General features: G+C 32.4%; 2 protein-coding genes across 2 annotated transcripts in view; both read right to left on the minus strand.

Moving 5' to 3' along the window:
• Nucleotides 1-4,508, minus strand: part of LOC144836178 (fibrocystin-L-like) — a 28,089-nt gene extending 23,581 nt beyond the window's left edge. The window contains exons 1-7 of the mRNA XM_078691410.1: nt 4,213-4,508; nt 3,542-3,669; nt 2,703-2,869; nt 1,847-2,146; nt 1,205-1,359; nt 695-817; nt 283-391 (exon numbers count right to left, since the gene is read on the minus strand). Coding sequence (XP_078547536.1) covers nt 283-391; nt 695-817; nt 1,205-1,359; nt 1,847-2,146; nt 2,703-2,869; nt 3,542-3,669; nt 4,213-4,437 — 1,207 coding nt within the window. The 5' untranslated portion in view covers nt 4,438-4,508. The remainder of the gene's footprint in view (nt 1-282; nt 392-694; nt 818-1,204; nt 1,360-1,846; nt 2,147-2,702; nt 2,870-3,541; nt 3,670-4,212) is intronic.
• Nucleotides 4,509-5,939: 1,431 nt separating this feature from the next.
• Nucleotides 5,940-22,252, minus strand: LOC144836168 (fibrocystin-L-like). Its single transcript, XM_078691392.1, has 12 exons — nt 22,173-22,252; nt 15,947-16,027; nt 12,395-12,536; nt 12,014-12,107; nt 11,766-11,823; nt 10,415-10,520; nt 9,627-9,680; nt 9,154-9,221; nt 7,913-8,026; nt 7,521-7,767; nt 6,713-6,812; nt 5,940-6,294 (listed from the first exon to the last, which is right to left on the minus strand). Exons 1-12 carry the CDS (start codon nt 22,228-22,230, stop codon nt 5,980-5,982), a joined length of 1,437 nt encoding a protein of 478 aa, XP_078547518.1. The 5' UTR covers nt 22,231-22,252; the 3' UTR covers nt 5,940-5,979.
• Nucleotides 22,253-23,308: the final 1,056 nt, after the last annotated feature.

The raw sequence follows: 23,308 nt of genomic DNA on the forward strand, positions 1-23,308 counted from the left end.
ACACATATTGTCTACCCCCAACCCCACCAGCCCAAAACCAATATTCGTACATCGTTTGCCTCGAACTTGGTTCTCACTTAGTAAACAACGCAAGGACTTAATCGCAACAAAAAGTAAGTTTACAAATCACCAGCGACAGTTCGGACGATCCACCGTGACGTGATTGGTCAACTCACTTCCGCTGCGCCTTGTGGGAACAAAACAATCTGTCAGATCAGTCATTAGTCTTTCCAACATACACAAAGTCTAGCAGTCATTGGAAATCGAGTTTGCTTATTTTACCTGCATGTCTGTCAATGTTTGTTATTTCGGCAGTGTAATCTTCATTATAATCAAATGTACAATTATCCGTGGCACAACTAGAGATCACTTCATTTATATAAACTTCAACCTGAAATGAAAATAAAAACTGACGGCTGAAGATCTGACAAGAGTCTGTTTTCAATAATTAAATTTTGTTTCGTGGTCATTATCGAATATGGTTTATTTTCAATAGTTTTATGCTTTCTCTTGTTTTATTTCTGACCAGTACAGCTTGGTTTCCACTAGAGATACAACGCAAGAATGTAAACGCAAGCGACAGTTTGAATATTTCATCACTTGTGATTGGTCAAATCTCTTACGTTGCGTTACGTCCATGCGTCTGTAGTGGGACCCAAGCATAAAACTCTTTACTTTAATCTTGACTACTTACTTGAGGCGATGAATGTGGGGTTCGTAGGTAGTCACCTGGAATAGGAGCAAGGACTAGTGCGCCATCAACGTCTGTGGAAGCTGTAATGTCTACGTCATCACCTACTAAACCTGTTCCATTAATCTGAAAATATCAAACAGTTGTTTTTTTATTTAGAGTATAACATAATATAGTAAAGTATAAATAAAGAATAATTAGATGCACTTGAGTACGTATATTTCCTCAAATTACTGAGCCTTGGGATACTGTGCCTAGAAAATAACATTACATTTCTCTACGAGGATTGTTGAGGCACTGAGGACTAAACAAGGAGATAGAACATGTTGTTCAGGAACTACTGAGAATAGTAAGCGCACGGGTGCACCTAAAAACATTATGGAAAATTCCATAAATAAAACACAAAATGTTATTCTTTTTCTTTCTTTCTTTTGCCACATATAATATGTATTGAATAATTAAATTAGTTTAATTCTTTAATTTTTTTGCAAAGACATTAGTCATTGCCTTTACCTCTATAGGTTCATGGTTACCACCAATTTCAGTCCATTCAATGTTCCAGATAGAAGAAAAGCATGTTGACGTCTTCTCTACAGCCACTAGTCCAGTGGAAAAATATCCTTCAAGCAATTCTTTCATTTGTTTGGCTGAATACGTGGCAGATACAGCTATGAAAAAAATTTAAAAATTAAAAGGAAGTAAAAAATCAACTGAACCATTTTTTATGAGTGTTATAAGATTTATATTAAAGCTACTAAAATGGCTGAAACTGTATATTTAAAAAGTCAAATAGAACAGAATTATTAAGGGAACTGAAGTGTGCAACACGTGAAAGTCCGATTGTGTGCACTATACTGCTACTTTACTCTGAATATGCCTAATCGTGGAGAAATATCAGTGGACTAAGCTATGACTTTGCTCAATTTCTGTATTAGGCTCGTAACTCTAATTGTGGTGATGGTGGATGATGTACCGTTAGTTGACCTAAATAATCAATTATCATCAGAGTACAGTATATTCATCACTGATGCCAATAAAACGAGGTTTTTAATCGTTTTATTCCATAGGTTTCTGATGCAACTATCATCTTCTTTACAGCTGTTAACATTATGTTTTAGTGACAGGTATATTGTAATATCATTAAAATGACCTTACCTGAGCTTTTATCATTCCATTCCATCATGAAAGTACCATATATTGGCTTTGATGCTGCTATCAACCTTTCAACGGTAATTGTTGTTCTATTTCGCCAATCATTGCTGCTAAATTCGACGTAATCACTCTCGTCTTCAACTGATCCATTTGTAATATTTGCAGCTCTAACTTGGAGAAGAGGAAATCCGTAGACACAATATTCTGCGAATAGTGTGATATTAAAGCTGTTTGTGTCTTTTACAACGAATACTTCTGTAACAAATATATCGTTTGGTCGAGCTGCAGGACGAGTTTGAAGATCTGAAAACCACACAAAAAACATTGTACCTGAAAACTACATGTGACAAAAACAGTGAAGAAATCAGTTCCTTGTCAAGCGTTACTATCTTTAGTATAGAATCTATACTTTTAATACAAACGAATTCATATTGGGCTACTCTTAGTATTTTCTGTGATTTTCATTTCGATCACATCTGCCTAGTTTATTTGCCTTAAATTTTACTTGTTTAACTTGAATGATAGGGAGAGGTTGAACTAAAAGGAGGAAATGTTCTTTCGAAAATGCAAAAAAAGCTTTTTTCGTTTTCACATTAATTTAATACAGACACTTCCCCACCCCACCCCCTTCCTCTACTCCCCTCTCTCTCTCTCTCTCTCTCTCTCTCTCTCTCTCTCTCCCCCCCCCCCCCTCCCTCTCTCTCTCTCTCTCTCTCCCTCCCCCCCCTCTCTCTCTCACCCTCTTTCTTCAAACTTTTGCCGTTATTCAGACATCACGCTTTCCACGATTTATTTCCATATTTTTCTGTTTTGGGCAGGAAGGTTTCTTACAGATATATCTGTATCTTTAATGACTTACATTTTATTTCACTGGACCCAATATTCAAGTTATCAATGTAGAAGTTACCGCCATCTTGGCAAAGCCTAATGACCTCAACATCAAATGGAGAATCGGGACTACTCTCAAAATTGAGTTCTTCGTCTTGCTGTATATAGCTGTACATATCGAAGCACGTATAATGCCAACTAGAAGTAAATCAATCCGATTAATCAATAAGGGATGTAAGATTAACATAAACAAGTATTTAACAATAATACATATTATTATATATATTATATACTAATAACAGGATATCTTTTAGGGCAGTGTCGTACTCTTATGCAGGTACGATGCTACGATTTGATTTGATACTTTTCCCTCATTAAAAATACAATAATTGACACGTATATAGCAATTACAATAAACATAGACAAAAAAATATGCTGGAAAAGACAATGAGATAATATAGGTCTTTAAAGTCCAGATAAACTTATTTCCAATGGGCAAAGGCAAACCACTGTGAAAATAAAATTTAAAATAACATTAATATGAGTTAAAATTTACTATTCAATTGATTTGCTTTAATTTAAAAAAATGTTTCTTAAATTTTGTTTAATCTATCCAATGGATAATGTTTTCAAATTCCTAATAGCTGAATATATAAACGTATTATGAGTAGCTGATTTATCTATTATATAAATTGTTGATGATATAATAGAATCCAAGCTGTCCATATTTACTACATTGTAAGATTGTATTCAAACATAAAATGATTGTGATCTATATTAACCATGAATAATCAATGTAACAATGAATATTAGTTTCAATAACTTTCAATAATGCAGGCCTCAATTTAGTGTACAAAATATTATTCTCACCTTGTTGTCTTTGTCAGTTTAGACACTCGGTATACTCTCTCACTTCTTTGATCTCCATCTTTATAATGTTTCCAACGAATTGTGAACTTTACTTCCTGTGACAGGGCTCCGTTATAAGCAAAGCATACCTGGAATGAATATAACAATTAAATTAACAATTGCTTTTGTTTTAATATTATATTGACAATTATCCCAAAGAAGGTAACAAAAATTACAAAGTATCATACATAATCATAGAAACTTCACATAAACAATCATTCGGCAGTGAAGTTGAATAGTTGATATAGTTTGTTGTTCTCTCATTCCTGATATTGTTTCATGTGAATAAATCCTGACAGTTGATTTATAAAACCAAACTTAAAGTTCCTTATATGTATCCATAATCTTGTGAATAGCACTTTCTCATAAAAGCTTTGTGGTTTTTTTTCTGGTTGAGCAGAAAGTACGCACTAAATAATTTAACAATAAATAAAAATTAAACCTATACACAGTACAATTTAGCAAGGCACGTCATCTGGATGCATTATTACGTTATTCCATGACAAATCCAACGGTGAAAGATTACAAGACTAACATAAGAAGAAACTGTCTCAAGGGGCAATTACCATAACTCTGGGCAGTCAGTTTCTTTATGATAATGTGCTAAGCATATTATAATAAAGCATCATTACCTTTCCATTCTTTATAGCATCGATTACGTCAACAGTCTCTCCATTAGATGACTCAGTTTCTCCTGCTGCGTAAATTATACTAGGATTCTTCAAAGAAGCCCGTCCACAGTATGGCTCCACATCCATCACTCGTGTGCCAGACTCATACCCACTTGCAGAACCCTCGTAATCATTGGTGTAAAGACCACTTGATCCTGAATATAATTGACATTGGACAGTGAACATCTGTATTAAAGCTTCTTCAAAATCTTCAGCAGTTGATGAACTTGATAGTGCCGTGCTTTCAATATCGTCAAATGTGACAGCGAAACTGTCAATGGTACCTTCAACTGTGGTGGAGCTCTCGACATCGAAGTCATCGGACATTCCAACCAATTGTTGAACATTACCTAAACAAGAATAACATTACAAAAATGTTTGTGTCTACTTTAAGAATTGAATATATTTTTAAAGAATATAATATTGTTACAGAATTCAAAAAAACGTAATTATACTGTGTCTATAATATATAATAATATTAAAATTTAATTAACAAACTCTGCTTTTCTAAAGCAAATAAGTTACATTAAATTTATTTATAGTGGCAGTAATAGTTTTTGAGGTCATATTAAAAGGAACTACATTATACATAGAATCTGAATTTCATCAGACACGGTTCAATTAACTAAGTTATATATTAATGCTGATTGGCACACCTCTTGTACTTTATTCTCCTTCATGTATTTTCTCATGCTCTTGTAAAGGTCATACGATTTATAAAAAAAAAGTTCAATATTCAGGAGGAAGAAAACAGAGATATAGAATAGAATTTACAATACAACAAATGTTTCATGATATTATCTGCTTACCCGAACCTGATGGGAAATGAATCACAAACACATTCCCAGCAAGTCGTATAGTTTTATTGACAGACACATGATATGACACGCTCTGTAGGTTGTTAATAGCATACTGTACCTCATCGGCAGTGACATCAGCAGATAAAGAAGCTAAATAGAAGAAAACATATTGTATATTAAATTATTGTATTATACTATATGTTGTATAGTTAGTAATAAAACTGACATCTTGTGTTGGTGTAATCAGTAATGGATTTATTGATAGTGATAATGGAGTAAACGTGTTACCTGTAGTTTCATCCATAAATGAAATGCTGAACGTTCCTTCCAGATCTTCGCATACTCTTACATACTCATTTTCTGTGTCTTCATTTGAACAGTTTGAAAACAACAACAGTATTTCTTGAATTTCTACATCTCCTCCATTAATACTTAAAACCTTTAAAGATAATGAATTGTTATGTCGGTTTTTGACTTAAGTCATACTAAACGAACTGCTAAATTATTTATCTGGTATTGACTCTCATGTGAACTCATCTAAAGCTCTGTCAACACTATCCTACTTTAAGTGAAAAAGTGATGTGCCCATATATGGACATGTGTCATATTTGGGCATATAAATACCATATTTGGCCACGTCGCCCTTTTTTGTCAGACTAATTTGATAGTGTAGACAGAGCTTAATGCGAGAGACACCGCCAGTTTGACAAAAAAGAATTTAATACATTTCGATAAAGTCAAACTGTACATCATGTAGTCCTATTCTTTGATTATCTTGCTTGACAATTTGTCTTGTTTTTTAGAATGGCTTAGGCCTGGTCTACTTTTAATTACGTGTCCTAGAATTTGTATTAAAGTCAGTGTAAGTTTTGTCGATTGATACAATGTCATGGTGACATTTATAGTAGACTAGTTTGAGAAAAAGAAACTAATCGAGTGAGTACAGGCGTGAAAAATAAGCTAATATCAAGTGATGAACGGCATGGCACTCAAAATAAATATCATTTAGGCCTACTTGTTGTTCATTATTCTTAGTTGATGTAATTGATATTGTTTGTTCTTCGTTAACTGCTTCACTATAATCAGCATTACTAATCGGCAGATCAAACATCATCAAACCAAGGTTGATATAGTCTTCACGAAGATAGGCTTCGATGTAGTAGTGGTTCCCGCCAGTTAGTGTCAACGCGTCGGATATCTGTTCGTTGTTACCGGCTGCCACTGAATTGAATGCAATTTTTACCTACAAAAGAAAAAAAAACGATAAATGGTTTCTTCATGTATACCACAAACTCATCTAATTTCATCATCAGTTAGTTTTGATTTGCATCTTCACCATTGTTAACGCACGTGTCTAATCATGTTTCTCTTCTTGAAAAATACAAATTGGTTTAATTAATTTCGACAAGTAAAAAAAAAAATTAAAAAAATAGATAAAGAGCACATCAATTTCTCATTGTATTTTTGTAATAATTTCTACATACAGTAGTTTTCCTTTTTATTAATAGACTGCTTTTATACTATAAAAGATAAAACTATTAAATACATTTGTTTATAAATACACCTCCAATTCTTCTTTTATGATGTCAAACATATCATAATATTTCATAAATATACGAAATAGGTACATAAAGTAATGCAGTGCTATAGTAATGTCTTACTTTATCTTCCGGATTCTCTGTCATGCTGAAGTATAGTTCTGATTGGTCGCTGTAAATCATGAATTTAAATACACCGTCGTATGGTGCCACAAAATAGCCCCTATATAATATAAATACAAGAATAAAATGTTAACAAGATTAACAAGGCAATATAGGTCTAGTGCAACAATACAATATTTGTAGTGCGTTAACCTGAAAGAGATTATTTCTAGTGTTATATTTATTGTTTTAGATAACAGACAATATCAGCACTTCAAAGATAATTTTTATATGTTGTGAAGTAGGCCTAGGCCTAAAGTTCGTACAGACATCATCTTATATGTCCTGGACAATGGTTTAGTCTTTGTAATTTAGAAGCTCAACTTTCTGAATTATTATAGTTATTATCATCTCAACAATTTTGCAATATGTCCTGCATTTTATGATTGAACGTGTGAGCCGTGGGCAAATATTTTGTTATTCTTGAAATATACATCAATTATGATAACTTTAAAATATTAGATATCTACAAACATTTGTCAATGATTTTGATAATACACTCAGTAAATTTGACAGAACTTGTATAACAGCAAGTTTGGCCTCCTCAAATGTTCAATCTCAAGATCCTGGGACTCGGTTTGCGCGCTGTCCGCTTTAAAAGTCACAATCAACTTTTGCAACGCTACTGTAACATGGAAAAGGAAACAAAAAGGAAATACCCTTTTTTTCTTGGTCATAATGTCAAAGTTACGTTAAATACGACCAAAAGGAACAGAAACCTAATAAATTGAAAAAAATCTCCAAATATCAATTAACCAATATCGTTTACCTGTTAAAATATGTGTCTGTCCATACTTCTTGGTAAATACCTCGGTTGCCGGGAAAGGTTGTTTGATTGCTAGGCTGTTCTCCAGTGATGCATTCAATAGCATTATCTTTAACGCTGACTAACTCACATTGGACTCCACCAACATCAACAGCAACGTTTTCCATCTTCGTTCCGAAGTATTTACCAGAAATGATGATACGAGTACCTCCTCTGTAGCTGCCATAGTTTGGTGTTACTCCTTTAATATCTGAAAAGGGTATCATTTTGCTTTATTACATGATGACGCAATACTGCATTTTTTGTTATTTACGTCGTATTATTGTTATGCAATAATTTTATTTGACCAACAATACTTGGATGTACAGATGTAAAATTTAGGATTAAGTTCTTACCGGCGTGTAGTTGATATAAATAAAGCTCTCCTCCAAAGCTAACAGAATAAGCACTCGACTCGGTGTATGAACGGCCCCATCCAGACGACACAAGGAACGTTATGTTCTTCGAATCTGGCAAAATAAGATGAAGAAACATAAAGTACATTTAAAGCAATCCCATAATAATAGCTGTAGGATTTTTAAAAACAGAGACAAAAACAAAAATGTATTTATAATTTCAATCATTATCCCAGAACAGCAGAATTTAAGCGGCATTCATCTTTTCCGGTCCGGCTCCGGTTTCAGTTCAGGTTCGCGTCAGAACAACATTATCGACTTATCTTTTTCACTACGCGCCACGCGGCTACACGCATATGGAGTAAAATGATTGGTGCATAGCCGGCCGCGTGGAGCGTCGTGAAAAAAAAACAAGGAGATGCGATTTTATTTTGAGCCGGATCGGAACAGGTGAAAGGGCCTTCAGTCTAGTTTACCGATAATGTGTAATAATTGCTGAACTTAAGCAATATCAACCCAATTTAGAGTTGGTTTATTGTAATTAACATCTATTTTTACCACTAATATTGCTAACAACTGTAGTAATACTTGTTGATCACTTGACCGCTCTCTAAAGTCTCTGGTACATTTTCTGTTGACCAAATACTAGTATTAGTTATCAAGTGACTGTGTAATCTATATTTGATCAATGACACGTTAGTGTGTAGATTCAGGTGTGGTAATGGTTTATATTTATCTTGAAGATATCTTGACCAATACAATAATCACATATAATAACAGCATTTACGTACGTTGGCACATGTCGTTAGCAGTCTATCTTTCAACTCTTAAAGATTCTATCCGTTCCTCTAAACACACATCATTTGTACAGTATATGCCTATTTATTTTTCTTTTTCACTTTCTCTTTTTTATAACATACTTTACTATTATAAATGGAAAGAAATCATTAAGCGCGCCTATATAGAACTTTTTAGCAGACGATTTCTTTAATTATTTGTTTTAGTGATGTAGATATTTTATATATGCTCTTTAGACCCTACTCCAAATTACGAGCTGATTTCCAATGATATCATTGTCAATTTTTTGACAGCCAAATGTTAAAATATCAATTGCTGCGTGATCTCTTAAACGTCGGTATATCAATAGGTCGATAATGCAGAAAGGGCTTAATATTCAAAAGAACCTTTTCACAATGGGTATTTTATGACCTATTGTTATTTTCTATTTTTAAAACACTTACCAACAATTGTACTGTTCGGTTTACAAATAATGGTTCCCCAGCCGTCGGAAGCCTTGTCAATACCAAATCTAAATAGGTTGTCATTTTAAAGATAACAATATGAAATTACTAATTGCTCATCTTCATGCGTAGTGTAAAAGATGATTAATTTCTAAAAACGGAATGTTATTATTTTTTTTTATTATTCAAATAGCACTTAATCTCGGTTTTAAATTTCAGATTTAGATAGCAAAATATTATAAATATAAAATACATTACTAAATTATTAGTAATTGAAATATTATTAAGTCATACTAGATATTGTTATGCATGGTATAATACATTAATTTTTGTCATAATTGTGAATTTGTCATTTTGGTATAACCATGGACCTATATATACCCATGGTATTTCATTTACCAATATCTCTTATCATTTGATCGAGTTGATAATATCGGTAATAGAACTTAAACATAGCCAAAATAAATACTTACACAGTTCCCGTGTCTTGGTCAATAGGATCACAGATGCTAGATCCCATATATATCCTAAAAATAACAAATTTGAACTACAGTTAAAGTACGATTGAAATGTTGCATCAGGTGTTTTAACGCTGTGCCTCTGCTTAAAAGATTTATTGTCCCCCCAAAAACACTTTGAATGGGTTATTTTGTAGTTTAATAAAGTTATCAACTTCCATAAAAAAAAGGAAAACAAATAATGTTTTCACTTATACAATTGCAAAATAAATGATTTTTTTCACTAATAAAATTACACAATAAATGGTTAAATTCAACCACAAACCCATTTGACTACGGATTTTTTTTTTAACTTTAAAATTACATATTCAACAACAAAATGCGTAAGAATTATTCATGCAACTAACAGTAACAATCCTTTTATCCTTGGCTAAATTCATACATTATTTTCACACAAGCTAGACGAATAATGTACTACTTGATATTTCACTTTTCAAGAAGGTATATAGACTGCATGTATAAGCTTTAATTATACAATTCCTAATAATGTCACAACATTAAAATTGATTTTATAGCAGTAGGCGCACAACTGTATGCTTAGTTTTTAATTCATAATTTCTTTTTTAAAGTATACACTACTGTATCAAACTTTATGCGACAAAAAAAAATTGATGTTCCCATAATATGGACATGATGTCATATAACTACAATATTTGGGCATATCACTACCATATCTGGGCACATCACACAAACTAGTTTGATAGTGTAGACAGAATTTTACGATTTTTGTTTTTCAGGCGTACCTTTGAATTTCAATGTCGGTATTTGAGTCTTCATATTCGTCAGCTTGAGATTGACTCGGTGTAACAATATCAGTTACAATTTTGCCATCGAAATTCAACGTAGAATCTGCAATGCGTGAAAATAAACTCAATAGGTCGATTAAACTAAATTTCAGTTCTATAGTTCACTATGTCGGTCGGTCTGTTGGTCTGTCGGTCTGTCCGTCTGTCGGTCGGTCTGTCGGTCCGGTATCACTATGCGTTTTATCGCTTTCTGACCTTATCTTGATATCAGTTTAATCTAGCTAAGTCAATTTTTCACAGTATATTCCTTATGGCCAGGAATCGATGTGGTTATGTTTTCACGGTGTGCAATAAAAAATTACGCGGTGTACGCACGATTTAACGAAATCACGTTTGTAATCATATCTTCACAACCATGAATCACAATTAAATAAAATTTGGTACTCATAAATTTCAGGGCATAAATCATAATATGGCAATACAATTACGTGCGTAGACATATCGGTCCTAACGGGACACAGATAGCCTACAGTTATTCCTGCCAGCTTACTCAATCAACTATCGGGATTTCACTCGATTTTAAACAAAATTTCTTATCATCAAATCTCCCTATGTAATTTTATAATACTATTTCCCACAATATATTCCGATTCTTTATGGCGTATATTTAATTTGATCTTTATTAATTTGCAGTATAATTTTTATTTTTTAACTACTGCACCTTCACATACGCGCGGTCCGTTCCTAAAATAAACAAAAAACTGAAATGGCTATGCAAGTTAAGCTCCAGTCCTACTATCGGTTTTTTTCTTCCTTCTTTCAAAGGGACACTGTATTGATTGATGGAAAGTGCCTGTTTTCAGTCACCTTTAGGGTCAAATCTATTATTTTAACTGCTCCCTTATGTATAAAAGAGAGAAAATAGTTGAAACCAGGTTGTTGCAAGGTGAACCCGGAAATTACTTTGACCCGCGAAGAATTGAAATTGAGTGGAAAATCTACTGTTGAAATCATAAATTGTGTTAAAAAACTCATTATAATATCTTCCTAAGATAGAAATATGGAACAATAGCGTCGATGTGAAAACTAATGTTATCAAATCTACGTTTCGCGGTACATCTGAAGGAGATAAGGTTGGTATCCAAGGCGGAGATTTGTACGGAAGTTTTTGCATTGTGCTCGCCTATGTCAGAATTAACCATACTTTATATATAGATAACGTGGAATGTATGCTCTCAGGCTATTTTAGAGTTTATTTAATTTATTGAGTTATAATTATCAGGCTAAATCAATATTTAATAACTCAATTTAGAAATATTTTTTTATGATATTAAAAATTCGTACTTACCTGGAGTTCCAGATCGTGGCCAAACATGTCTTACTATTGGTGTTCTATCACTTGTGTACTAGTAAAATAAGAATAAAGAAAGTAAGTTTATATCTCGTTCCTCTGACAAATCATATTTTATCTGTTCCATTTGCCGCAGTAAAGTTCTGTCTACAAACAAGTATATTGAATTTGTGTTTAATTGACTTTTTCTTGATGAATAGTTATTACACATTGGGCCTAATTAAATAAAACCGCCTTATTATTACCTCAAATCTGCAATTATTGGAGTTACTACAGTAGCTATCAACTTCTTTCCCATCGACTGTAACGTAAATGTAATAGTCACCGGGAATCGCAGCTCTAAAAGTGAAACCAAATGCCCAAACAGAAAAAGAAACTAGATAACATTACGTCATTAGAATTGATGGATTCATGACTTTCAGAATGGTGAGGAAATACAGTTAGAATGGACAAGTTGGAAACCAGTCTGTTGCGGTTCATATTATAGTTATTTAGCCGGGTAAAAGGTGTGTCACACCTGTTCCGGTCCGGCAAATCGAACATCAATGCTTCACAGGTGTGAAGGGTCTTTCAGTCGGTCGAAATTAGCTATAACTGTGCGAGTAAACCAAATTATCATTACATACCTTGTATCGCAGTAAATTGTACTTTGTGTTGTCCAGTAAGTGATTACGTCACACTCTACGGTTGCCGTAGTTGAGCGTAGATAAACACGATTACCGTTTTTCTCATTCTCATTACCGTAATTAAATTGATCAGGACTAAAATCTAAAGTAAAATATATCAAAAATAAAACCATGCGAATATTATTTCAGGCTTTTTATTAGGTGATCATTTAGAATAAAATGATCACCTATTGTTATTGTATGAAATCTTTATTGGTTATCCGCCTCAAGCGGATAAGCCCTTGAAGTTGTAGTGTTACTTTTTGTTTATCCGCCTCAAGCGTATAAGCCCTTGAAATTGTCGTGTTACTTTTTTTTTTTGGTTATCCGCCTCAAGCGGATTAGCCCTTGTTATTGTCGTGTTACTTTATTTTTTTATTGGTTATCCGCCTCTAGCGGATAAGCCCTTGGAATTGTCGTGTTACTTTTGTACGGCTGTTGGATATTAGAGGTTGGATATTAGGTAGTAAAAGTTATTGTGAAGCTGTTGTTTATAGTGCTTACTGGATTGTTGAAAGTTGAAGTTGATTGAAATTAAAGCTTTGTTTTGAGTTATTTTATAACTTTGTGGATTTTGTGTGTATACTTTTATGTCACACGGAAGTATTTTCAACCGCTCGGAAACATACGTAAAAGGAGTTCGTGACACGATGTCAGATCTTCAGCAGGTGCTCATATAGCGCGATGTGAAGTGCAACTGACTTGGGTATCAGAGGTACCGGGATCGAATCCCGTCACAGAAAAACAACTAAATAAAAGGATTTATTTGGTTATATTACACTGAAAGGGTAGTTTTGCTTTTTTTAAAAGCTACATTTTGGAAAAGTCATAACTGAAGCGCAAGATGCGTTTTTTTGCGGGCGGAAGATGTGCAGCCAAGCTTTTTGACGATGTCAGCTCCGCGTAGCGTAAGTCACGCGCGATTTTCTGAAAATCTTAAATCAGTCATAACTTCGAAACCGATAAATATTTTTTAACGAAGTTTTCAGCCACGTTTTCTTCACATTAATGGCTAACTTTTTTTATGTTTAACAAATTTTTGAACATTAGAAAGTGTGTGCATAAACGGCGTTTGAAATTTTTTATTCTTCTTATTTTGTGCACGCTGTAATGTTTCTCTTCAACGTGTAAACGCAATATGTTGTAACTTGTACATCATTTAGACATTTAACTGAAGTTGTGCAGCCAAGCTTTTTGACGATGTCAATTTGTAACACTGGAAAGTGCGTGCGTAAACGGCGTTTGAAATTTTAAAATTTTTTAAATTAATTTCTGATTAAATTAGAGCACGATTCAGGTCATTTTAAGCGTTAAAAAAATTGCCACTGGTGCGCACATTTTTACGCGCGTACGGCGCAGGGAACGCGTATGAACTTTTATTTTGCATCGTGTTTTTCAAACTTCGGTTAACAATTACGTACGTTATTTTATTTACTTTTCAACTTGAAATGGCGTTCTACGAGCACGTTAAACATCACTGGTTGCGCACGTAAAACGTTAAAAAATGTTGTAAAATATGTCTACTTTTAAAAATGATACAGTTCATCAGAACGCAAGGTTACCCCCGTTTTTTATTTTATTTTATTACAGTCTACGAATCGTAGTTGTGATTTATTATAGTGTTGAATGTCAAAACGTGTTTGATGGCTACATTATTTGCATATTCAATTTAATTTTAGATATTTTTAACATCAAACAATAACATTTTCAAAGATCAAACAATAAATATAATGCTTATCTTTTTTCTTCACGTACATGTTAAGGGCAGTTTTTTAAATTTCGAATAGGCTACTTTTTTTGGAAAATTCATAACTGAAAAGTACTTGAATGTGCAAGATACGTTTTATTGCGGGCGGATAACCAAACTCGTCTTAAGTAACGAGTTTAAATCTAGTTGTTATTATTGTTTCTGGACACTATATTTGTAACAATTATCTCAAAAAGTTTAATGTCAATGATTACCAAAATTTCACAATATTTTTCAAATACTATAACTTAATCCTAATAAGCTTTTCAGCGTGATCACTCATCCGTGACGTCATTTATACGCCATTTTGTGAAATCACATTATCAATCATATCTCCATAATTCATTATCACATATTAATGAAATTCACTACGTAAACTTCAGGTCAAGGGTAAAAATATTAGAAAATAAAAACTTGCGCGTTTCAAGGTCATGCGCGTGAAATTGCGCGTTAAACATTTAAAAAGCTTAAGATTAAGTTTTGATCAATTTGAGCATGAATTAGGCCATTGCGTGTTATAAAAAATTACGACGCAAAAACACGTTTTTGAGCGCGCGATAAAAAAAGCGTAAAAATACAATTTTTTGTACAAATCGTATTCTACTCGCCATCCTTCGTACATTCACCAAATTTGAGTCCGTTCCGATTTAATATAACGCTATACGAGCAGGTTAAAAATGACATTTTACGTACAAAATGACGTGACGTCATCAAATGGCCACTTGAATTTAAAAATTAGATTTTTTTTACTTTTTTTGTAGGTTATCACATTCAATAGAGCGCATCTCCGTTATTTGAGCCCGATTTTCGCTCACATTTCAGTATGTGCTTGCTAAATTAATTATCCTTTTCATGTTGCCATCATTTTCTTTTTGTTGACGTCCTCACGCTCAAAAATTTGAATAACGTAGGTCGTGTAATTTCACCTGCAGCGTATATTTGAATATATCAAAGCTCTTCAGAATTAAAGGTTATCACATTCAATAGAGCGCATCTCCGTTATTTGAGCCCGATTTTCACTCATATTTCAGTATGTGCTTGCTAAATTAATTATCCTTATCATGTTGCCATCATTTTCCTTTTCTTGACGTCCTCACGCCCAAAAACTTGAATAACATAGGTCGTGCAATTTCACCTGCAGCGTATATTTGAATATCTCACAGCTCTTCAGAATTAAAGGTGACCTTGATGATTAAAATTTATTCTGAAAGCTAATGAAATGTAGATCTGAATTCATATAAAAATTAAGCCTATCGGATGTTGTGACGTTATGATATGGCCAGTTGAAATTAAAAAGTAGTTTTTTCATTTCTTTAGTCCAAGTTATACAAATTTCAAAGAGCGCGCACCGCGCTTCTACGTGCCAAATGCTCTTCTAAGTCTTATATATTTTTTTTTCAACTCGTTAGCTTTCGAATTTGTCATCTTCAAGTTTTGTTTATACGTCATTCTACCCAAAAATGACAACATGATGTGGATCCCGTAATTTCATCTATGCTCCACTGTATATAGATATGCAGTATAATATACTGTATACTACTGATGGTATCTAAAAACATGATGACGCCCTCATTGTCGTCCTTTAAAAAATGTTATGTTAACAAACATGCATGTTTAAAAAATTTTAATTTCATTAAAATTATAAAAATGATCACCTATAATTCGTGACGAATTAAATTCTAGTTTTATATTTAATATTGTTTTATTTAGGTTATTTAATTTGTATTTGATATCTTAAAGTTTGAATAGACATAAATAATCATTACCTTTTCCATATATAGTTATGCGTGTTGCACCTTCATAACTACCACTCCTTGGCCTTATACTCGTAACTTTTGACGCAACTCCTAATAATATATAAAAAAATTAAGCAATCAATATTGATGAGAGTTAGTGTTACAGTGGAATTCATACTTTGGACATCTTTAAATCCTTATTTTGGTGGATATGTTTTTGTCATGAACGGAACGAGGGATAATATGTGTTTTATTTCCGTAACGTGTATTTCTTTAAATAGAAAACATCTATATGTTATCTTATTTTGTAAGTAACAAAATACACAATATATTTATTTTTAAAAAGAATACAATTGTTCACGTGCTACGTGCGCCTGACATGCGAAGAAACATGTTTGGATATAAGAGTAACAAAGTCAAATGGTATTGTTGCTCTGTAAGAAATTGTGTTTGGTGTTACTTTGGTTACACGATGAGCAAATCGGTTTGATGGAGGCTTCGCACGCAATTTGCTCGCGTTCTCTTGAATTATAAAAAAATTGTTCTTCCATACGATCTCCAAAAATTAAAATTGTTTTTCTAACCTTCAAACAGATTAACGAAATCAAAGAATTGCTATTCGATTTTGTCTATAAGCTAGACTATTAAAACAAAAGCTGACAATGTGAAACAATATTTGAAGTTTAGTTTATTTTCAAACAATCAATACTTAGTCAATCTTTGTTATTTTTATACTAGGTAGTTGTCGGATCTAAACAATACAAATCAATAAGTCAACAAAGTGGCTAACGAGTCGATGTTACATAACAGCACCTAAGAGGGGGAGGGGGGGTCTGGATCGATATTTTTTGGTGGTAAACTTTGACTGAACTTTTTTAAGTAGCCCGTGTGCTCATAGAAACATGTGCAATGATCTTGTAAATAAGAAAGTTAAATCTATTATCGCTGATGATACGCATAGTTTATAGTTAATAATTCTGGTAGATTAATAATGATGCGTATTAAAACAACTAGATTTAGGAATTCCTTTCTACCTTCAGCAGTCAGTGTATTCAATAAAAACAAACCTAGATAAGATAATTAGAATTGTCATTGTTGATAAAATGTTTGGTATTTTGCAAGTGTTTTCTAATTAAGTGTATTCTTTTTCGCAACAAGAAGACAAATTTCATACTGTACTATTTTGGTTTGTATGACAATAAAATATCTGTATCTGTATAACATAACAAGATTTAAATGCATTATACCACACCACAGTATATCCTTGCTATTCGATTGGTAAATTCTGTATCACGTGCTGATGAGTATACTACCTATTGCACGATGAAATTGTATTTCATAGGCCTATCACTGGTCAGATGTTTTTGAATTTAAATTAAATGGAAGCGGAATAATATATTAAGTTTAAATTAGAACATTAGATATGTTGTATTTGTTGAATAAGGAGAACCTTTTCATTTTTCAAAAACCTGATTCCGCCTCTATTAGGCCTATAACATTCCATTTAACCTCATAAAAATACTCTCCTTGTTTGTTTGATTCTCAATTCATTATTATGTTTTATTGTTTGTGGTAAAACAATAAACAAACAAAAACAAAACACATTTTATTCTAGGATTCATATTGCGGAATAAGGTTTCAAAAGGATTGCTGACATCATCACATGTTGCGTTCAGAGATTGCGTGGTGCCAGATTAGTGCTTCCGTCGTATAGTCAGTGTTAATTTTAATTTCATTTGGCAATTCATTAGGCCTACACAATTGAATTGAATTTTTTTAAATATGATTTTGAAACGTGGCCACTTTTTCTGTTTCTACTTCTTTTAGGGCAAAACATAGCATACTGAAACGAAGATAACCGAAAATTCTATTCTTCCTCAGCTAATGTTGTACAATAATGTAATATTTAAAATGGTCAATTTGAAGCTACTTATTTTTCTTTTAAGCATGTATTTCCCAGAAACAAGAAAATGCATTTAAATATTACATGGGTTGATAAATCTTGTACCGATTCACCAAACATTACAGGAAAACGATGTTTATGTTTTGTAATTGTAAATGTGTAATTAATTGGAAAAATTTAACAGATTCTTGTAAAATAAAAATAATACAAAATATAAAATTTGAGGTCTTTTCTTATTATTGGTTTCAAAACCTCCTATGGGCTTCTAAACTATACGTGTTCCTCCTAAAAAGACAAACATGTTCTGCTGCTTTCTGATTGGCTATTGCTCTAAAAATGTACCATTATTTGCACGGTACCCTATACAGCATATTAAAAACACAACACAACAAAAAAAATGGGGTAAACGTTCTTTTTTCAACTTGCACAATAAGGAAGTACGGGATTTATTACCAATTCATGTTGCCATGGTGGTACAATAACAAATGCTATGTTTATATGGCAACCAGCACAAACAAAAATAAAAGAATAATAAAGACAAGTTAGTATTGTGTCAAAGAGAACAATACGACCAGTTGGTGATTATGTTCTTATTCATAAACGTTGAATGATATCAAAAATTATGAGTTAAAAATAAAATGTATCAAAAGGAATTCATCATTATTATAAGGTTGGTACACTTACTATTTCTGATATCTTTATTTGATTTTATCTGAATGATAATTCTGTAAATTGCGCGTTATTTCTAGAATGTTTACTCGATGGTATATAAAGTTAGTTAGAATCTCGGTACTGATTTTAACCACCTGATTTAATCCTGTTTACTAATTAAATTGATTTAGATAATTAGTTATTGACAATTAAAACGAATTTAGGTTCAACGATTTGCCCCAAATAGGGGTGTTTTCCGATCGTGGTATACACTGTTTAATGGATGTCCTCTAATACCTTGCTTCGCATTTTCCTATCTCCTCCTACGATAATTGTTTTTAATAGCTGAAAACCGGTTGAACAGCTCGAGTACAGTATCATAATGTTGAAGACAGGCCGATTTCTTCAAAAAAATACTATTTTCATAGATTTAATATACGTTTATACAAATGTCTCAGACTCCCAGTTTGTAGGTACATTTATGAGTCCTTGGTTTAACACAAGTAGGTAAATTAATGGGCCCTTGGAGAATAAACTTAAAACTGAGATATAGCATTGCAATACTTGGACAATATTGTAAATACGTATTAACCATTTTTGGTCGCCATTTGAATCGAAATTGTCTTACTGTGAATGTGGTTACTGTTAGATATATAAACACATATACAAAGAACATTCTGTGACTGTGGGTAGGCTCTACTACTAGATATATAAAAACATAATATACAAATAAAAACTCAGCTAATGTTGTACAATAATGTAATATTTAAAATGGTCAATTTGAAGCTACTTATTTTTCTTTTAAGCATGTCTTTCCCAGAAACAAGAAAATGCATTTAAATATTACATGGGTTGATAAATCTTGTACCGATTCACCAAACATTACAGGAAAACGATGTTTATGTTTTGTAATTGTAAATGTGTAATTAATTGGAAAAATTCAACAGATTCTTGTAAAATAAAAATAATACAAAATATAAAATTTGAGGTATTTTCTTATTATTGGTTTCAAAACCTCCTATGGGCTTCTAAACTATACGTGTTCCTCCTAAAAAGACAAACATGTTCTGCTGCTTTCTGATTGGCTATTGCTCTAAAAATGTACCATTATTTGCACGGTACCCTATACAGCATATTAAAAACACAACACAACAAAAAAATGGGGTAAACGTTTTTTTTTCAACTTGCACAATAAGGAAGTACGGGATTTATTACCAATTCATGTTGCCATCGTGGTACAATAACAAATGCTATGTTTATATGGCAACCAGCACAAACAAAAATAAAAGAATAATAAAGACAAGTTAGTATTGTGTCAAAGAGAACAATACGACCAGTTGGTGATTATGTTCTTATTCATAAACGTTGAATGATATCAAAAATAATGAGTTAAAAATAAAATGTATAAAAAGGAATTCATCATTATTATAAGGTTGGTACACTTACTATTTCTGATATCTTTATTTGATTTTATCTGAATGATAATTGTGTAATATTTTTTAGGACTATGATAATTGTGTATTTTGTAGAAATGTTAGAAGTAGGCTACTTTTTAAAAGTAAATTTGAATATTATCTATATATAAATTTACGTAAGGTCAAAATTCTGTAAATTGCGCGTTATTTCTAGAATGTTTACTCGATGGTATATAAAGTTAGTTAGAATCTCGGTACTGATTTTAACCACCTGATGTAATCCTGTTTACTAATTAAATTGATTTAGATAATTAGTTATTGACAATTAAAACGAATTTAGGGGTGTTTTCCGATCGTGGTATACACTGTTTAATGGATGTCCTCTAATACCTTGCTTCGCATTTTCCTATCTCCTCCTACGATAATTGTTTTTAATAGCTGAAAACCGGTTGAACAGCTCGAGTACAGTATCATAATGTTGAAGACAGGCCGATTTCTTAAAAAAAATACTATTTTGATAGATTTAATATACGTTTATACAAATGTCTCAGACTCCCAGTTTGTAGGTACATTTATGAGTCCTTGGTTTAACACAAGTAGGTAAATTAATGGGCCCTTGGAGAATAAACTTAAAACTGAGATATAGCATTGCAATACTTGGAAAATATTGTAAATACGTATTAACCATTTTTGGTCGCCATTTGAATCGAAATTGTCTTACTGTGAATGTGGTTACTGTTAGATATATAAACACATATACAAAGAACATTCTGTGACTGTGGGTAGGCTCTACTACTAGATATATAAAAACATAATATACAAATAAAAACTTTTTTACTGACAGTTGATTCTCAAAGTTTGTATTAATTAATAATTATAAAAAATATAAAGGTCGTAGTGGTGTATCGTTACATGTACTTTACTATTTCAATCGACTATAACAGGGACAGTTTTAAAAAAGTATTAAATCGTAAATGTTTTACTGTGTTTAGTGGTATATTATTGATAGGCCTATAAAACTTTTAAAACAATATTTCGTTACTGAGTGGATAAAGAATATATTTAAAAATTGTTCTTCCCATCCGCTTCCCCATCCCTTAACTCTAATGTTATTATACAAAACACAAATTGGGTTTGTTTAAATGAGTTCAAATACAAAATTTGGACTCATTTTTAAGACAAGTTTCTCCTTCGGAAGTAGGCCTAATTCCCATGGTGCTAATTTTAGTTGACTACATTAATCATCGTGTCTATTTATTCGTTTCTAAAACGACAATGTATTTACAGTCCTACGGTACTTCTCTTATATGTCACATAAATACAATAAATAGGCCTACTAAATATGCATGTAGCTAGACGGTGGGGAAAAACGGACAACATTGTAATCATATTACCGATGTTGTATTGTTTTAAATGGACCTTTACATGTAGGCCTACCCTTCTACATTATTGGTGCTCACTTCTGAAATTTAACTCTTTCCTGCTTCCTACCAACCGCTTTGTCAGTTATAGTACGTTTATGTGTGTATAGTTTATGGTTCCACCCCAGTTTCAATTGTACTTTCCTTGGGGTCGGTTTTCTACCTTGCTATTCTAATTTAATTAACACATTTAGCATACGGCCTATCACTTTTTTTGAATATTCTAATTTCACCAAAAATGTGAGGCAATGTGTTAAATACGGTGGTTTATCACAGTAATATTATTATTACCGCGGTAATATATTTACCGTAATATTACTACTGCGTTTATTACTGTAACATTACTACGGTAATAATTACATTACAGAAACATTATTACAGTAATATTACATTGCAGTAATGTTACTATACGGTAATATATTACAATACTTTTATCATTATCTTATAAACTCTAATGCAGTAACATAATTACGGTAATCATTACATTATTATAGCATATTACAGAAATATTATTACAGTAATACAATGTTTTATCAAACGAATTAGAACGTCGTGAAAATATTAGAGCATGTGCGATAAAAATAAGTAAAACTGTGTAAATAGGAATAAGGAACAATGCAATACATTTAGAGAAGTTATATTTATACTATCACAATTTTTTTTAAATAAGTAACACCACAAATAAAGGTACTACAATTTTCATCAATGTTAAAACGCGCGCATCATGTTTCGAGCTATACTGATGATTTTATTGTTTTTATATCAGTTAGGAAACAATTCATTACTTAAATAACATACATAAATAAAATACAATGTTCCATTTTATAAAAATAAAATAACATAACTTAAAATAGTCTAGTACTTACCAAATGCCCAAAGCACACAACAGGTGAAGACAAATACATGTACACGCATTGTGGCCATTTCTCGTTATATCCAATACTATTAACAAGGAACTATAACAGTATAAAGCCGTCGTCGGCTTTTCCGTGTAGATCGCGGAAAAATGATTTTTTTCCGGATCCAGAAACTGTAATAAATAGAACCGATTGGTGACGTCAAGCCAAAAAAATGGTGTCAGTTTGGCCAATGTGAGGCGATCTTAGTGATAACTAATAGTTGTTAGAACATAAAAGAAAGTTGCATCGATCGATAAATATCTGGAGTTAATGTCGGCACCGTTTTGACCAATAGAATTTGAGCAGACAATATAGTAGAGCAGTAACGCCATCACTGAAAAACAGCAATCTTAGTTTTTAAAATCAGCATACATTTACATAGGAACTAATGATGTACAGAACAGAATCTTCCATCCACACTTGGAACTCTCGACCATTCGACACTTCTGAAAGATGATAAGTGGGGAACAAATTCATTGCCATCAACTTTCTTTTTCCATCCCCATCTTGTAAATGTAATAGCTTCTGCACGTGTTCATTAACAGTCTCCATCATAGTATGTGTATAAATGATTCTTTCATAAATAAATAATATAACTTTTACATTTTGAGCTCATCTATGCCGATTTGTTTGCTAAACTGTGATGTGTCAATTATTAGAGGCCATTTGGAAATATTTTTTATGTAAAGTAGCATTCTTTCGTTGGCCTCCTTAATGTTGCATATGAGACAAGGTCGGGAAGTTCTGATTTTCATTACTACAAACTTATCCTGCATTTGTGCAGTAGCCTTACTTTCATGAGTCAGAAACTCAGATAATTAGTGTTCATTTTCGTTGCATCTAAAAATATGTACTCCAATTTTATGTTAATGGGCCATTGCTGTCAACCTTTCATATGAATCCTTTCCTCGTTTTTCAGCATCTGTTTGTCATTAATTTTTCAGCAAAATCGAAACCAAAGTTCAAGACCATTTTAGGCATCTACCTGTGGACTTTCACTTTGAAGGTCTTGGTCTCCTAATCATATGTCTGATTTAATCAATCAAAGTAGTTGGTCCATGAATTGAATATTTAACTTATGGTGGACCATCCACAGACAAAGA

The sequence above is a fragment of the Antedon bifida genome, chromosome 2 (genome assembly GCF_963402885.1).
Source record: "Antedon bifida chromosome 2, ecAntBifi1.1, whole genome shotgun sequence".
Lineage (NCBI taxonomy): Eukaryota > Metazoa > Echinodermata > Crinoidea > Comatulida > Antedonidae > Antedon > Antedon bifida.

Coding starts and splice junctions, on each gene's coding strand:
- LOC144836168 (XM_078691392.1), bottom strand. CDS start 22,230: ATGGCCACAATGCGTGTACATGTATTTGTCTTCACCTGTTGTGTGCTT. Junction 11,824..12,013: donor CCAATAATTGCAGATTTGAG/GTAATAATAAGG, acceptor TTATTTTACTAG/TACACAAGTGATAGAACACC. Junction 6,295..6,712: donor CAGAGAATCCGGAAGATAAA/GTAAGACATTAC, acceptor TTTCTTTTGTAG/GTAAAAATTGCATTCAATTC.